The 17,999-nt window shown below is 49.5% G+C and overlaps 1 protein-coding gene across 4 annotated transcripts; it reads right to left on the bottom strand.

Moving 5' to 3' along the window:
• Positions 1 to 8,880: 8,880 nt before the first annotated feature.
• Positions 8,881 to 17,961, bottom strand: ZNF668 (zinc finger protein 668). Of its 4 annotated transcripts, none has more exons than XM_025854144.2 (3): positions 17,847 to 17,961; positions 10,869 to 11,538; positions 8,881 to 10,318 (listed from the first exon to the last, which is right to left on the bottom strand). In XM_025854144.2, the coding sequence occupies exons 2-3, from the start codon at positions 11,519 to 11,521 to the stop codon at positions 9,106 to 9,108; spliced, it is 1,866 nt and encodes a 621-aa protein (XP_025709929.2). In that variant the 5' UTR covers positions 11,522 to 11,538; positions 17,847 to 17,961; the 3' UTR covers positions 8,881 to 9,105. The 4 variants fall into 4 exon arrangements, with proteins under 4 accessions (XP_025709929.2, XP_025709927.2, XP_025709928.2 ...); XM_025854142.2 differs by lacking the exon at positions 17,847 to 17,961 and adding an exon at positions 17,498 to 17,626 and having other exon boundaries at positions 10,869 to 11,543; XM_025854143.2 differs by lacking the exon at positions 17,847 to 17,961 and adding an exon at positions 17,498 to 17,611.
• Positions 17,962 to 17,999: the final 38 nt, after the last annotated feature.

Below are 17,999 nucleotides of genomic sequence, written 5' to 3'. Positions count from 1 at the left end.
AATTCCTAATTACATCTGCAAAGTCCCTTTTGTCATCTAAGACAACATTCTCAGGTTCCAGGGATTAGGATGTGGACATGGTTAGGGGGCCATTGTTTCGCCTACCATACCACCCCATTCCACATTTAAGTCATTCATTCATTTATTCATAAAATATTGAGCAAGAGTTATGTACCTGATATTATGGAAAGTGCTGGAGAAATAGAGGTGAAAATACAGACAAGGTCTCTGCCTTTCATGGAGTTTTTATTTTAGTGGAAAGGACAAGTAAAGAAATAACTAAGATATTCCAAAACCATGACATGCATGACAAAAAATGGCAAGGGGTTGGAGATGGCTGTGCTAATAGGTAGTCAGGAATGGCTTCTTAGAGAAGGTGACTAATCCAAAGGACAGACCTGAGAGCTCAGGGCAGAACAGAGCCATGGAGGAGGATTCCTTCTAGAACTGGAAACCTAAGAGAATTTGCTCAGCTGGATTTTGGAATTGCTTTGGATCAGTGACTCCTTTTTACCTTCCATTTCTCCCCATTTTGAACCAGAATGTCTATAACTATTATCCTATGCATGTCCCACCTTTGCACATTGGGAATACACGACTCGTTTAGTTTCATAGGTCCAAAAATGGCAGGAATTGTGCTCTAGGAAGGATTACACCCAGAGCCTCATCTGCATCTACTTTTAGGTAATGAGATTCAGGACTTTGGACTTGATAAGATTTGTATGAGATTTTTTTGGGGCTCTGACTTGATGCTGTAATGGGATGAGACTTTTAGGGACTTTGGGAGGAAGTGAATGTATTTTGCATGTGGAACAGACAAATCTTTGAGGGCTAGAGGGTGAACTATAGTAAGGAGAGTAATGGCCGCCAAAGATTACGTGCCCTAATCTCTATGAATATGTTACCTTACATGACAGAATGGACTTTGCACATGTAATTAAGTTTACTAATTGGTTGGGGCACCTGGGTGGCTCAGTCGTTAAGCGACTGCCTTCGGCTCAGGTCATGATTCCAGGGTCCTGGGATCGAGTCCCACATCGGGCTCCCTGCTCCGCGGGAGGCCTGCTTCTCCCTCTCCCACTCCCTCTGGTGTTCCCTCTCTTTCTGTGTTTCTCTCTGTCAAATAAATAAATAAAATCTTAAAAAAAAAAGTTTACTAATTGGTTGACCTTAAGATAGGGAGAGTATCCCGAATTATTCAGGTGGACCCAATGTGATTACATGAACTCTGAAAAGCAGAGAAGCTTCTCCAGCTAGCAACAGAAGAGGAAGACAGAAGTCAGAGAAATTTGAAAGAGGAGGATTTGATGTGCCATTGCCAGTTTTGAAGGGATCCCAGCCAAGGAATGTAGATGGCCTTTAGAAGCTGAGATCAACCTCTGAATGACAGCCAGCAAAGAAAACAGGGACCTGATTTCTACAGCCAAATGGGACTGAATTCCGTTAATAACCTTGTTAAGTCTGGAAGTGGACTCTTTGCGAGAGCCTCCAAATAAGAACCCAGACTGGCCAAGACCTTGACGACAGTTTTGTGAGACCCTAAGTAGAGGACCCAGCTGAGTCAGCCTGGACTTCTGACCTATAGAACTATGAAATAAGAAATGGGTGGGGCGCCTGGGTGGCTCAGTAGGTTAAGCATCCGACTCTTGATGTCAGCTCAGGTCATGATCTCGGTGCTGGGATCGTGCGCAGTGGGGAGTCTATTTCTCCCTCTGCCCCCTGCTGGTGTGCTCTCTCTCTCAAATAAACAAATAAATCTTAAAAAATGGGTGTTGTTTTTAAGATGCTAAGTTTGTGGTTATTTAATATGCAGGAATAGAAACCTAATACAGTATGACTGGAGCTGAGACTTGAATGAGGAGAAAGAGCATCATGGATGGGCAAATCTGGGGCAGTGTGTTCCATCCCCAGGGAGGAGCAAGTGCAAAGGCCCCAAGCCTGGGAAGAAACAAATTTGTTTGCTGGAGCCTGCTGAGTAGGAGTAGGTAGATGAGGTCAGAGCAGGGAAAGGGACTGAAAGGAAGTCAGGGTCCAGGTGGAGGGATTTCTGTTGAGAGGGGACTATGTGTAGATAATTGAGAACTGGCCTCCAAATCTTGGTTGAATTCAGAATCACTGCCCTGCCCAGAAAGCTTGCTGCCTTCCCCTATCTCATCCTCAGCCCTGGTCCTGGAGCATTCTCCTGTGAGAAGCCCGTAATTTATCCAGCCATTTGGCTGGGTAGGGGGTGATGACTGTAGTCTATAGTACAGACTGACGAGGGATACCAGCTGCTGCTCCAGCAGCAGGGCCTATGATATGGCATTCCCAGGATGTACTCACTACCTGGGACAGTCCTGCTAGAGAGCCAGGGAGGTAAAGAAGTTAGGGTGGAAGAAAAGTGAAGGTCAGAAGTTAGACCGGACATTATCCAGATAATAAAACTGGACAAAGACATCACAAGAAAAGAAAACTACAGGTGTATTTCTTACAAAAATCCTCAACGAAATACTAACAAACCAAATCTAGCAATATATAAAAATTATTATACAGCATTACCAAGTGGGATTTTTCTCAGGAATGCAAGGTTGGTTTAACATCCAAAAATCAATTAATGTAATTTTTTACTTTTACGTAACCTCTACACCCAATGTGGGGCTCAAACTCATGACCCTGAGATCAAGAGTTGAATGATCTTCCAACTGAGCCAGCCAGGCATACTTCAATTAATGTAATTCTGAATATTTTTTAAAGATTTTATTTATTTATTTGAGAGAGAGAAAGAGAGCACGAGCAGGGTATGGTGCAGGGACAGAGGGAGAGGGAGAAGCACACTCCCTGCTGAGCAGGGAGCTGGACCCATGGCTCGATCGCAGGACCCTGAGATCATGACCTGAGCCGGAGACAGATACTTAACCAGCTGACCCAGGCATCCCTAAATAGATTTTTTAAATCCCAAATTCATGGGTCAGAAGATTTAATATTGTTAAGATGGCAATACTTCTCAAATTGATCTACAGATTCAATGCAATCCCCATCAAAATCCTAGCTTCTTTTTATTTTTCGCAAAAATTGGCAAGCAGATCCTAAAATTCATATGGAAATGCAAGGAATCCAGAAAAACTTAAAATAGAGGAATAAGTTGGAGGAATCACGGGTCTCGATAAAACTTACTACAAAGTTACAATAAGCAAAATAGTGTGGTATTAGCATAAAGGAAGTAAAGAGATAGATGATGATAGATAGATGATAGATAGATAGATAGCTTTGTATATCTTCATGGAATACAATTGAGATTCTAGAGATAAACGATGTGTACAGTTAGTTTATTTTCAACAAGGGTATCAAGAGAATTCAATGGAGAAAGAACATTCTTTTTAACTAATAGTGCTAGGATAATGGGATATGCATGTGCAAAAGAGTGAAATCAGACCCCTCTCTCAAACACATACAAAGGTTAGCTCAAAATGGATCCAAGATCCAAATATAAGAGCTTTTAGCTATAAAACAATTAGAGTTTACAAAAAAAAAATTTTTAAACATTTTATTTACTTATTCATGAGAGACAGAGAGAAAGAGAAAGAGGCAGAGGGAGAAGCAGGCTCCCAAGGAGCAGGGAGCCCGATGCGGGACTTGATCCCAGGACCCTGGGATCATGACCTGAGCCGAAGGCAGACGCTTAACCATCTAAGCCACCCAGGCGCCCCTACAAAAAAAATTTTTATAAATTTTTAAAAAGGATTTATTTATTTTTAGAGAGAGAGAGAGAGAGAGCACATGGGGCTGGCGGGGAGGGGCAGAGGGAGAGGGAGAGAATCCTCAAGCAGATTCCCTGCTGAGTGTGGAGCCAGTTGCAGGGCTCCATCCCAGGACCCTGAGATCATGACCTGAGGCAAAATCAAGAGTTGGATGTTTAACCGACTCAGCCACCCAGGTGCCCCAAAAGTTTTCTAAATTTTAAGCTTATAAGTTTATAACTAGGTTGTAAACTTTATGTTTCTAACACTCTTAGATAAAAACAGGCACAAATCTTCATCATCTTAGATTAGGAAATGGTTTCTTATGTATGGCTCACAAAGCACAAGCAACTAAAGAACAAAATAGATAAATGAGATATTCTCAAAATCGAAAACTTTTGTGCTTCAGAGGGCACCCAGAAAGTACAAGGACAATCCACACAATGAGAGAGAATTTTTGCAAATCATAGGAAACTTCTATCTAGCATATAGAAACATTTTTGCCACTCCACAGCAAAAAGTCAAATAGTCCAATTAAAAAATGGGTAAAGAAGTTGAAAAGACATTTATCCAAAGATGATGTACAAATGGCCAATAAGCACACAAAAAGATGTTCAACATTGGTCTACATCAAGGGAATGCAAATCACAACCACAAATTCACACCCACTAGGATGGCAATAATAAAAAGAGAATAGGAGCTGTTGGTAAAGGTATGAAGAAATTGGAACAGTCATACCCTGTTGGTGGGAATGTAAAATGGTGCAGCCACTTTAGAAAACATTCTGACAGTTCTTCAAACAAGAGAATTGAAACACATGTCCATGTCCAGGAACACCTGGGTGGCTCAGTCGGTTAAGCTAATGACCTTCAGGGCGCCTGGGTGGCTCAGTTGGTTAAGCGACTGCCTTCGGCTAAGGTCATGATCCTGGAGTCCCGGGATCGAGTCCCACATTGAGCTCCCTGCTCAGCAGGGAGTCTGCTTCTCCCTCTGACCCTCTCCCCTCTCATCCTCTCTCTCTATCTCATTCTCTCTCTCAAATAAATAAATAAAATCTTTAAAAAAAAAAAAGCTAATGACCTTCAGCTCAGGTCATGAACCCAGGGTCCTGGGATCGAGTCCTACATCGGGCTCCCTGCGCTGCGGGGAGCCTGCTTCTCCCACAGCTTGTGTGCACTCTCGCTCTCTGACAAATAAGTAAATAAGTAAGTAAGTAAATAAATAAATAAGAAAAACATGTCCACATAAAAACTTGTACATGAATGTTCACAGCAGCATTATTCATAGTAGACAAACAATGGAAACCCAAATGTGCATCAAGTGATGAACGGATTAGAACATGTATCTCCATGGGGTGCCTGGATGGCTCAGTTGGTTAAGTGTGGGACTCTTGACTTTGGTTCAGGTCGTGATCTCAGGGTTGTGAAATCAAGCCCCTCGTTGGGCTCTTGCACTGGGCATGGAACCTGCTTAAGGTTCTCCTTCTCCCTGTCTCTCAAAAAAATAAATAAATAAATAATAAGTGAAAAACATGTATCTCTATACAATGGAATATTATTCAGCAGTGAAGAGGAATGAGTACTGACACGTGCTACAGCATGGCTGAACCTTGAGAACATTGTGGGAAGTGAAAGAGGCCAGTTACAAAGACCACATATTGTATGATTCTGTTTGCACGAATTGTCCACAAGAGGCAACTCCAGAAAGATAGAAGGTAGATTAGTGATTGACCAGGGCTGAGGGAAAGGAAATGGGGTCGGGGACAATAGGGAGTGACAGCTAATGGGTGTGGAGTTTCTTTCAAGCAGGTGAAACTACTCTAAAATTAGATTGCTCGAGGGGCGCCTGGGTGGCTCAGCGTCTGCCTTTGGCTCAGGTCATGATCCCAGGGTCCTGGGATCGAGCCCCGCATCGGGCTCCCTGCTCGGCGGGAAGCCTGCTTCTCCCTCTCCTGCTCCCCCTGCTTGTGTTCCTTCTCTCGCTGTGTCTCTGTCAAATAAATAAAATCTTTAAAAAAAAAATTAGATTGCTCGATAACCCTGTGAATATACTAAAAACCACTGAATTGGATATTTTAAATAGATTAATTTTATGGCATGTAAGTATTATCTTAATAAAGCTGTTAAAATAATTTTTTAGAAAAGTCAGACCATCTGAGTCCTTAAGGAGCAGGAACTGGGGTATAGGATGCCTGGGGTAGCAGAGAAAGGGAACCAAGGCATGGGTGCACTGTCTGGTCTGAGAAAGGGAACAGAGGCTGTGGATTCCTTCTAAACATCCATGGGACCCACTTCATCCTTCATTGTAGATAGATACCATGGGTATCTATTGATTAATTAGGGTATATGGATCTTGCTCAAGGTCACAAAGCAAGTTAGTAGTAACCAAAACCCCAGTCCAGTCTGTTTCTTTCCTGGACCCTGTCAGTCTTTGGTTCCAGCCTGGACAGGCAGAAAGCCTGGGGTCAGTGCTTGTCCTGCTTTGGGCAGTGAGTGTCCTTGGCCAAACTGGTGTCTCTTCCTGCAGCCACGACACCCTGCTCCCTGCTGTTGCCATGGGGCCCTCTTGTCCTGCAATGGAATGCAGGAATAAGAACGCTTTCTAAAGCTAATGTCTGAGGACCGGGCATGACAACTGTGGGTGAGGTCCCTGACGTCAAGGGAATACTTGATACTTCTGTTCTGGAGCTACTGGGGTTCACAGTCCTGACATTGCCAGCTGCAAAGTCCCCTATGACTGGCCTGTGGGCCTGGAGAGGGGCTGCCCAATGGTTACTTCCTGAGGCTGCCAGCTTGGTCTGGAGTTGGTAAGAGCAAGTCTAGAGATAAGAGCATGGAAAGGGGGATCTGGTTCACTCTGATCTTTGGATTCATTTTGGCTTATAAATCAGGAAGGCCCTAGTGGCTGGACTTTATAATCCAGCATCAGTTCTTGAGTATCCTTCTAAGAATATTCTAGAGGAATTTGAGCTACTAAGATGTAATTAAGCCCATACTAATCACACTGCCTTGCACTTTATTTTTTTCACTTGACATATTTTTGGGATATCTTTCAACAACATGGGTTAATAAGCCTCATTTTTTAAAAAAAATAGCTGCATAATATATTTTACAGCGGCTAGCCTTATTTAATTAGTCCTTTGCTAATGGACATTTAGGGTATTCCTGGTTATCACAAATTTTGCTGCACTGAACATTCTTTTTTTGTTGTTTTTTAAAGATTTTATTTATTTATTTGACAGAGAGAGACAGCGAGAGAGGGAACACAAGCGGGGGAATGGGAGAGGGAGAAGCAGGCTTCCCGCTGGGCAGGGAGCCCGATGCAGGGCTCGACCCCAGGACCCCGGGATCATGACCTGAGCTGAAGGCAGACACTTAACGGCTGAGCCACCCAGGCGCCCCTGCACTGAACATTCTTATCTTCGATTTTGCCATGGAACATGGAAGTGGAAAAAGAACTCTGTGGTGTAATTCTTTGACGCATGCTTGCCAAGTCCTAGGGTATATGCATTTAACTTTTTAATAAACATGATCAAATCATCTTCCCAGGTGCCTGGGTGGCTCAGTCGTTAAGCGTCTGCCTCCGGCTCAGGTCATGATCCCAGGGTCCTGGGATCGAGTCCCACATCGGGCTCCCTGCTCGGCAGGAAGCCTGCTTCTCCCTCTCCCACTCCCCCTGCTTGTGTTCCTGCTCTCACTCTCTCTCTCTCTCTGTCAAATAAATAAATAAAATCTTAAAAAAAAAATCATCTTCCCAAAAGGTTATACCAATTCACATTAAACATGGGCCTTTTTTTTTCTTTAAAAAGTTGTGTAGCCTTTCAGAATATGGATATGACTATAATTTAACAGCCTATCTTTCTCCACTGATTTAAATAATCACATTTATCGTAAACTAAATTCCCAGAAATAGGGCAGTTTCTAAACCTTTCTCCCCCACTCCATTGGCTAATGGATTCTTGTGCCAATAACTTATTTTAACTTCAGTGCATTGCTGTTTATCTAGTATATCAAATATATCACCTCAAACATGTATTACATAGAATTTTGGGTTTTTAAGTTGTGTTAAAAACCTTTTTGGGGGGCGCCTGGGTGGCTCAGTTGGTTAAGCGACTGCCTTCGGCTCATGTCATGATCCTGGAGTCCAGGGATCGAGTCCCACATTGGGCTCCCTGCTCAGCAGGGCATCTGCTTCTCCCTCTGACCTTCTTCCCTCTCGTGCTCTCTATCTCTCATTCTCTCTCTCTCAAATAAATAAAATCTTAAAAAAGAAAAAAGAAAATTCCATACTGCTGTAACTTTCCTATAAAAAAAACCCACAAACCTTTTTGGGGGTGCCTGGGTGGCTTAGTCTGTTAAGCCTTCAACTCTTGATTTAGGTTCCGGTCACAATCTCAGGGATCGAGCCCCAAGTCAGTCTTCATGCTCAGTGTGGAGTCGGCTGGAGATTCTCTCCTCTCTCTCTGCCGCTCTGCCCCCTCCCCACTCACACACACCCTCTCTAAAATAATAAATAAATAATCTTTAAAAACAACAAAAAACCTTTTTGGATGACAATGAATCTAAGGATTAAACTAGGAAGAATCAACATTTTTAATGTCTTTCCATTCAGGTACATGGTATGTCTCCATTCAGTTAGGGTTTAGAACCTTCAGGATGATACCATGTTTTTCATATATGTTTTGCATGTTTCTTGTGAGGTTTACTTCTTCATAGTTTATGGGTTTTGTTGTTACTGTGAGTGGAACTCCTTTGTCCCCCAAGTGGGTTTTCTAGTTTGTTATTGCAGTATGCAGGAAATATTCTAATTTTGGACCTCAGTGTATTATCTGTAAAAGGATAGAATTACGCAATAAAAGGTTTCCACGATGAAATAACTATGGGCTAAACAAAGATAAATAGATTTGTTCATTGTTGGACTTATCAATGACTTTAGTACACTTTTGATCACCAACAATCCCCAAGAAGAGCATACGGAATTTCCTGTACTTCCTTGACCAGGGAACCCTTTGTCAGGACATTCTGAAAATATACACTGGGAAACAATGCAGCCAAAGACCCTTCTAGTTTCTAATCTGTCAATCTAGGGGTCTCCACTGAACCTTACCCCATGCCCAAACTCCCACTCCCTTTCCCCCAACCAAAAAACAGAAGACAGCCCAGTGTCAAAGTGAAATGCTTTAATGAGTGTTACTCAGAACCACACGTGTCTCTCAACAGCGCTGCCCGCCTCCATTGTCCCCAGCTCTTTGTTGGCAAGGAGAGCTAGCTGCCTGGGGTGGGGGGGGGGCAGGGATCTGGAGTCTAAAGAGTGAGCTGGGGCAGAGAGGTTCAGGAGACACCCTGTGAGGTCTGGGCTCTTGGGAGTGAGGTGGAGGGGGCGATGGGCCTCACGCGGGTCCCTCTTCAGGCATTCCTAGCAAAGCCACAAGGGGCTCGAGGGGCGTGGGGGTCCCGATGGGCACAGGGTGGGTGCGCTCGTGCTTGCGCAGGTCGCTGGCACTCAAGAAGGCCTTGGGGCAGTGGGAGCAGGTGTAGGGGCGCACAGAGCTGTGGGTGCGGCTGTGTTTGCGAAGCCCTGCCCGGTCAGAGAAGCTCTTGCCGCACTGGGTGCAGGGAAAGGGCCGGAGCTCTGGGTGTGAGCGCTCATGCCGTCGCAGCAACGTCAGCGTGGAGAACGTCTCCTTGCACTCCCGGCACACAAACTGCGGTGGCTTCTCATCATTCTCCTCGCCCCCCACCTCGCCTGCTCCCCCCAAGGGACCAGGAGCCTCCCCAACCCCAGCATCTTGGCACTCCACATGTTCCACCGTCATGCCCACCACTTGCCACTGGGTGGCCATCACACCACCTGATTCCGGGGGCAGCCCCAGCAGCCCTGCTGGGGGGTCCCCTAGCCCTGCACCTGCTGCCGGGGCCGCGGGGCCCTCGCCTGCCACGCTGACTGGCAGTGCCAGCCCCACTACCAGCTCCTGCTGTGGGGGCGCCCCTGCGGCCTCGCTACTTCGATGGGTCCGCTCATGCTTCCTCAGGCTTGATGATACCACGAAGGACTTCCCGCAGGCGTTACAGTGGAAGGGACGCTCGCCCGAGTGCACCCGGCTGTGCTTAGTGAGACTGGCTCGCTCGGCGAAGGCTCGCCCACACTCCTCACAGCGGAAGGGCCGCTGGCCCGAGTGCACCAACGCATGGCGCTTGAGGTCCCAAGATGCCACAAACGTCTTGTCACACTGCAGGCACTTGAACGGCCGGTCACCCGTGTGCACCCGCCGGTGCATGGCCAGGTCTGCGGGCTGCCGAAAGTCTTTGCCGCACTTCTCGCAGCGATAAGGCTTCACGCCCTCGTGCGCCCGCTGGTGGCGCCGGAAGCTCGAGGGGTCGGAGAACATGCGGCCGCAACGCGGGCACAGGAAGGGCTTCTCGCCGGAGTGGGTGCGCTCGTGGCTCTGGTAGGAGCTGAGCTGCGTGAAGCCCTTGCCACAGGCTGGACAGCGATAGGGCTTCTGAGCCGCATGGATGCGCTGGTGGCACGTGAGCGAGGATGAGCGGGAGAAGCTCTTGCCACACTCTGAGCAGAGGAAGGGGCGCTCACCGGTGTGGGACCTGTGGAGGACGGAGGACCGGACGTGAAGGTGGCAGGCCTATCACCTGACCCCTGCTGCCTGTCTGCCCTGTACAGTAGGGGCTCCTAACATCCTCGGGGAACACAGGGCTGCACCCCGGAGTCAGAAACCTTCAGGCTGGGTGTCTAGATCCCAGATAAGACCCCCTCTCTGCAGACCAAAGGCCAGGCTCCACTCCCACCTACGGGCCTCCACCAGAGATCCTCTGGGTGGCACGACTTCCGGCCCTGCCCCCTATCCAGCTGTCCAGGGACCCAGGCCAGTTAGATCCCAGCAGAATCCTCCAGGGCTGGCTTCCAACACAGTCTGCCCCGCCCCCCGCCCAAGCTGGGGCACCCGCTTCTCGCGTTCTTTCACTCGGCTCTCCCTGCAGCCCCGCCCCCCTCACCTTCCATTGGCTCTTTTCACTCTGTGAGACTCAACCCCTGTTCCCATTGGTCACAGGGCAGCCTTGCCCCACCTCCGCCCCATTGGCCGGCTCTTCCCGAAGCTCTTCCCAGCCGGGATCACCCACAGCACAACGCCCTCACCGCTCGTGGTTGCGCAGGTCCTTGAGCTCCGCGTAAGCCTTGCCGCAGCGCTCGCAGCCGTATGGCCGCAGGCCCGCGTGCGTGCGCCGGTGTTTGCGGAACACCGAAGGGTCGGCGAAGCTCTTGCCGCAGTCGGCGCAAGCGTAAGGCCGCTCGCCTGTGTGACCACGCTGGTGAATCTTGAGCTTGGAGAGCGCGCCGTAGGCCTTGGGGCAGTGAGCGCAGCGGAAGGGCAGCTCGCCAGCGTGCGAGGCCAGGTGCACGCGCAGGCACACGGGCTGCATGAAGCGGCGGCCACACTCGGGGCAAGGGAAGGGCTTTTCACCAGTGTGGCTGCGGCCGTGACTGCGCAGCTCGGGTGCCGTCTTGTAGGCCTTGGGGCACAGCGGGCATGCATAAGGCCGAGGCTTAGCCGATGCACCTGACACCTTGTCCCCGCCAGCATCCTCTGCTTTGGGTTCTGTCTCCGGCTTCAGCTTCGCTTCCGCCACCTCCTCTGCGCAGTCTACAGGACCGTGTGTGGCAGCGTGACGTGCTGCCCTAGGCGCATTTGGAAATGTCTTAGTACAGGACAGGCACTTGTAGCGGCGACCCGAACGCTTGTAGCCGGGGGCGGGGGCGGAGGACCGGGCCTCCGTAGACTCCACCTCCATGCCTCCAATGGGCGGAACTTCTCTAGGAAAGACGCAAAGTTAGACTCAAGCCACATGCCTTTGCCGTTCTCCAAGGCCTCTCCTTGCTAAGGTCTCAAAGGGGGGCTCTGTCTTATCTGCATTTCTCTCACCAGGGATGGCTATATCTTTCCCTCTAAGCATTCCTGGCTCTTACACTCTGCCCTTGAGTTTCCTCTCTGGTCTGTTCATTGATGAAAGAAGTTGGACCAGGTAACCTCAGGGGGGCCAAGAGAGGTTGGCGTCATCAAAATGCCCCCAGCCTCTGGGCTTCTTCAAATGCTGTAGCATTCCCAGAAGGCCCAGGTTCCATCCATCTCACCATCTTCCTTCTTCAGCTCAGAGGCTAAGGCCTTGTGCCAGGGCACAGGGTCCTCTGCAGGGCTGCAGACACAGAGGCTATCTGGATGTGGGTCTGGCCTGAAGGTTGCCAAGTGCCCAGGGAAGACAGAGGTAGGTCCAGAAGAAGGCAGAATTAGTGGGCTAACTGGTAATTGGCACCGTCTGTCTGAAGCGAAAGGTCCCCAGTGTATGTTTTTTGTCTTTCCCCTCTGGTTAGTCAGAGGCAGCAACTGTTTGCACACAATTCTGGCCTTGCACAGCTGGAAGGGACTCCACCCCAGGCAGGAATCCTGGTCCACCCTCTGCTCTGGAATTGCAGTTGGGCTCATGTTCCCAAAGCTCTGGAAATGGGGAACTCATTACCCTCAAGGCAGCTTGGGCCACTGCTAGCAGTTAGAAGTGTCTCAGTCATAATATGTCTGATTTAGCCTGGCCTCCTGGGGCACCCGCTCTAGTTAGGCCCCTTCTTTCTCATTCAGTGCTTGGACACCCTCCACCCAGCTGCTCCTGGGGATCATGGCTGGGAGGAAATAGGATTAATGGCTGCATTAGTCTTAACACCAGCTCATCCTCCCAAGGGGATGAAAAGAAGAGGATTATGGGCAGATCCACTTAGGGAGTACTCAGCAGCAGCTGCTGGGGGCGGCCAGTGTGAGGGGGTAAGGACGCTGCCATAGGCAGGGGAGGGAGCCAGGTGGGTCCCGAAGCTAGGCTGGGAAGAAGGAGACCTGAGTCTAGTGCTCCTTTCTAGGCCTGTTTCTTCATCTGTATACCTCAGGGTTTGGTGGCTTCCAAGTTATGACCCACAGGGAGCCCTTGGGGTAAGTGGCAAGGGCTGCATCTTTAGAGTTAGTACCCTTATGCCCAGTGGCCCTGCCCCAGTCCCCTGCCCCTAGACGCATAATATGCTTTGTGTACAGGCAGCCAGAATCTTCTTCATAAAGTATCATGTCATACTTTGTCCCCTGCTCAGTAACTTTCCATGACTTGCATCACACCATGCAAGCTCCCAGGTCCCTCCTGGCTGTTACAAATCCCATCAATCCTTCCTTTGAGCCCCACTTCCCCAGGATGCTTTTCCTGCATCTCCCCTATGGTTTTTGGCCCCAATCCCACACAACTCTGTTCCCCCGCCCCACGCCCCCCCCCCCACTTTTCCCACCAAGTGCTGGGGCTGGAAGGTGAGTTAAAGGGCATGAGGCCTAACCTTCCCCGTGGCTTGAATTCCCCCTAGAAATTCCAGCGGATTCTTCCCTATCTCTAGATGAGGCAGTCACACTACCTCCTTTCCAGACCATCTCTGGATAGTCTGATAAAGTTTCCCTTTAATAAAAATTATAGCTCCTATAGCACTTGCTAAATAAGAGGCAGTATCCTAAGCTCTTTACATGTATTAACTCAAACTTCATGTCAACACCACGAGAAGAGTTCTATTATACAGATTCCTTTTCTACAGAGAAGGAAACTGAGGCCCAGAGAAACAATGTAGCACTGTAGTTAAGTGTCCCATCTCTGAGGCCAAACTGCCTGGCTTCCAGTCTTGCCTCATTCACTTCCTAGCTGTGACCTTGTGCTATGGTACCTCGATTTTCTCATCTGAAAAATGGAGGTAATAATAGTACTTACTTCACAGTGTTGGTTGAGTTATATGAATAACTGCCCTCAATTATTGAGAGTCTTCTTAGAGCCAGACACTTTGCTGAGCGTGCTACCTTATTTCTCTCACAGCTTCCTGAGATAGAGATTCTTGTCCTCATTTTACAAACAAATGAACTGAGGTTCCAAGAGGTTTAGTGACTAGCCCATGGTCACAAAGCTAGACTCACAGCTGGGACTTGAATTCAGGTGTTTAACTTGCCTTGAGTTACTGGGATCTTTATCAGCTGTCTGGGCCCCCCAGATTTGTCTGCTGCCTGGGCCTGCCCTACGCTGACCAGAACCCAGAGTTCAGGCCACATCTTCATGTTCTCTCATCCCTGTGGAACTGCCTTGAGACCAGAACCAGCACCCTTTATGTTTCTGTGTCCCTCTCAGAGGGCTTGACCCCTGGGTTCCAAGCTCTGGGCTTCAGTGTTCCTATCTGTGAACCAGAAATCAGAGAGCTGGAGGTGTACATCTCTCCTCCTAAAGCACTTCCTTGGGGGAAAAGGTAGGGAAGCACCAGGTTGGTTGCAGCAGGTGTCCAGCTCCATGAAGAGCAGGGGACCACGTAGGCTAGGCCCCTATCTAAAATCCCACCATTAGGTCCTCACTTCATGGTTTACCAAGGACTCTTCCACCCACCACTCTCTAGACTGATGTTTCTCCCAAGTCAGGTCTGTGAACACCCTGCGTGAGGATAATCACCCAGAGAGCATGGGCTGGACTCAGAAATCTGTACTTTAAACAGGCTCTTGGGGTCATGACAGCCAACACTTAACACTTAAGAACCAAAGACATGGGCGCCTCGGTGGCTCAGATGGTTAAGCATCTGCCTTCGGCTCAGGTCATGATCCCAGAGTCCTGGGATCGAGTCCCACATCGGGCTCCCTGCTCCTTGGGAGCCTGCTTCTCCCTCTGCCTCTCTCTCTCTCCTGCCTCTCTCTCTCTCTCTCTCTCTCTGTCTCTCATGAATAAATAAATAAAATCTTAAAAAACAAAAAAACCCCAAAAAGAACCAAAGACATATCCTTAGGTCTTCACAAAGCTTCTAGGAGAGAGGCATTTTTACTAGGCCTCTCTTCAGATACGGAGATTCACCCCCCCACCCCCCACCCCCTTAAGGGAAAACACTTGTATAAGGACACCAAGCTACTCAAGAGGCCAGACTCAAATCCAAGTCTTCAGGCCCCTGGGCTGGGTTCTTTCTCTACCAGTCTGTATTTACTTCAGGTTTATGAACCAAATCAGGAGATTTTCCACTGCTCCTAGAACAAAGACCTGTATCTTTTCCATGTGGAAGGCTACCTCACCTCCCACTCCTCTTTGTGGTCTTACGAGGCTCCACCCACACAGGCTCCCTTTCTTTTCTAAAAGAGCTATGGGGCGCCTGGGTGGCTCAATTGGTTAAGCATCTGCCTTTGGCTCAGGTCATGATCCCAGGGTCTTGGGATCGAGCCCCGCATTCGGCTCCCTGCTCACCGGGAAGCCTGCTTCTCCCTTTGCCCCTCCACCTGCTTGTGCTTTCCCTCTCTCTGTCAAATAAATGAATAAAATCTTAAAAAAAAAAAAAAAAAAAAGCGAAATTCCTTCCCACCTCAGGGCCTTTGTACTAGTGGCTCCCTCCACCAGGACCACTGTTCCCCAAAGATCATTGTGTAGCTATCTCTTTGATTTCATTTGGGCCTCAGCCCCCTGTCACCTCCTCAAAGTAGGCTTTCCTGACCACTTTTCCTTCTTTTTTTTTTTTTAAGATTTTATTTATTTATGTGAGAGAGAGAGAGCTTAAGGGGGTAGGGTCAGAGAGAGAGAAGCAGACTCCCTGCTGGGTAGGGAGCCTGATGTGGGACTCGATCCTGGGACCCCAGGATCATGACCTGAGCGGAAGGCAGTTGCTTAACCAACTGAGCCACCCAGGCGCCCCTCCTGACCACCTTTCTTAATGCTGTTTGTATTCTCGCTAATGGGCCAGGTCTCATTCTATGCATTTTGTGGGTACTCCTCAAGCTAAGCCTCACAACTGCCTAGAAATTTCTTATGGACTGAATGCACGCATGCACAGAGGATATAACAAGAGGGTGGACATCTACAGGCCAGGAAGAGAGTCCTCACCAGGAACTGAATTGGCCAGCATCTTGATCTTGGACTTCCCAGCCTCCAGAACTGTGAGAAATAAATTTCTGTTGTTTAAGCCCCTTAAGTCTGTGTGGGGTTTTGTTGTTGTTGTTGTTATGCATAGCCTGAACAGACTAAATTAAACAGCATTATTTCCGCCATTTTACAGACAAGGATACCGAGGCACACAGACATGACGTCGTGGCCACAACCAGTGTTCAAAGCCAGGTGGTCCGGCTCTCAAACTTCTGCTTTCTGTCCTGATTGTTGCTCTGGTGCACTTACACATCTTATGGCTGGATTATTAATTCTCTGTCTCCAGCACCAGGGTCTAGGCTGGCAAAGAGCCAGGAACCTTCATTTTTTTGGTATCCTCTACACCTAGAACTGTGGCTGATGCCCCAAAACAAAGTGAATGAATCAACCTCTGAAACAGAACTCAAACCCACGTCTATTGCCTCTGCCTCCTCCATAGTAGGAGTTTGTGAGAATTTCTGTAAACAATTATTTATTAACTGAATTTCTCTGCCTTTCCAAGTTCACAAGGTCCAAATATCACCCAGTATCCTACAGTGGGTTCATTGCTCTGGTGAGGGAGGCTTGTCTTTGCTTCACTACTGGCTTAGGAGGGAGATGCAGGCCTGCGGCCTGAACATGCCAGAGATGCACTGATTTCATTCCCAGACAGCTTAGGCTAGGACCCTGTGAGCTGGGATGAGGTAAAAAAAGAATTACTTTTTATCTCCCCTGCACCTTGGTCTCCCCATGTGTAAACAAGTAGACATCAGTAAGGCCTCACCGGCCATGAGACCTGGTGAGATGGTGAATGGGGAACTGTAAACCGTGCAGAAGTGAGGGCTAATCATCTCCTAGGCCTCCAAGCTGGTCAGTTCACAACCTAATCCTAACCTACTTTTTCAGCCTCAGCTCCAGCGGCAGTGTCCCCCTCCCAACAGCAAACTAAGCCCCAGCCTCAATTCTCAAAACTTTCTCACCTAAATGCATCTCCACTTGCAGTTCTCGCTGCCTCGGGAGCCCTTGCTTACCTTCTCCCATGGGAAAAACTCTTTTGCATCCTTCAAATACCCCCTTCCTCAGTGCCCTCAAGAATGCCTAATAGGCAGTAGAGGTAAGGACGCCACGGCGCTTTGGGCCTCAGTTTTCTCATCAGTAAAATGGGATCTCTCAGGTACGTGGGAGTTTGAAGGGCTTTAAGGCCTAAGACACGCTAAGGGGCCTAGAGCTGCAGAAACCCTGCGCCTCCAGTTCCCAGCAACTATCTACACGTCGGCGCCCCCACCAGACAGCCCCGCAGGGCAGATCCCTGGGCTGACTCGTCTCGGAAGGCTGGGAAAACGTGGCCTCGGAGAACGAGTCAGGAAGGAGTGAACGAAGAATGAGAGATGAACAAATGAATGGGCCAAGGGCCGGACGCTGGACAAAGGCCTGCAAGATGGCGTTCTCTAGGACCGCGGGAGGGGCGACTAGCACCTCGGCCGGGGAGGGGTGCCGCCGGCGCCGGGGACCTTGTGAGGCGGGCCGCGCGCCTGGGACAAAAGCCCGCAACATGGCGGGCTCTAGGACCCCCCAAGGCCCGCACCGTGCGAGGCTGGCAGCCGCGCCGGCCGAGCCCAGGAGTCCGCAGCAGACGGCCCGCGGGGACAGCCGGCGGGTTCTAGGACCCGCTGGGCCGGAGCCCGCCGGCGCCCTCCCGGGGCCGCACTCCTCCCGCCCCGCCCGCTCTGCTCGCGCCAGGCCAACTCCATCCGTCCTCTGCACCCACAGGGAAACTGAGGCCTCTCGGACTGCGTCCGCGCTGGGGCGGCCCGGGGGTCCCCGCGGCTTCCCGCCGGCATTTCCTACCTTAACGAACTTGGGTTGGCTCCGTGGCGTCAGCGGCAGCTGCTCTCGCCGACGGAGCCCGGGACACTGCCAGGGAGGGGCAGGCGCTAGGACCCAGTGGGGGGAGGGGGAAGGCGGGGCCCGCAAGCGGAAGTGGGCGGGAGCTTCTCCCGCCCGGGAGGAAGGCAAAGTTGACCCGAGCAATGCAGGCGAAGGTGGCAGAGAGACATCTTGCAAGGGTTCTCTGTGGGTGCTAATGACAGGGGACGCCACACAGGTTTACGGTATACACCGGGCTATTGCTAGCTTGGGGCCAAGTCACCAAGAAGAAGGCGGGAGGACAGAAGGGCCATAGCAAGCTTTGTAGTACCCAAATCCGCTTATATTCCACCACATTTCCCTCAGCAAAGAGTGAATGAAACTCCCTCCATCCGTCTTGGGAAGGTTTTCAGGGAGCTCCACGAAACGTGTCGCTAAAGTACCGAGGCCAGAGCAGCAGAACGCATTTTTTCCTCGTCGGCTT

The sequence above is a fragment of the Callorhinus ursinus genome, unplaced genomic scaffold (assembly GCF_003265705.2).
Source record: "Callorhinus ursinus isolate GAN/ISIS: 27379988/994484 unplaced genomic scaffold, GSC_fseal_2.0 scaffold87, whole genome shotgun sequence".
Classification (NCBI taxonomy): domain Eukaryota; kingdom Metazoa; phylum Chordata; class Mammalia; order Carnivora; family Otariidae; genus Callorhinus; species Callorhinus ursinus.
This window is presented reverse-complemented; position numbering and strand designations above follow the sequence as displayed.

Coding starts and splice junctions, on each gene's coding strand:
- ZNF668 (XM_025854144.2), bottom strand. CDS start 11,521: ATGGAGGTGGAGTCTACGGAGGCCCGGTCCTCCGCCCCCGCCCCCGGC. Junction 10,319..10,868: donor GACCTGCGCAACCACGAGCG/GTGAGGGCGTTG, acceptor CGTCCTCCACAG/GTCCCACACCGGTGAGCGCC.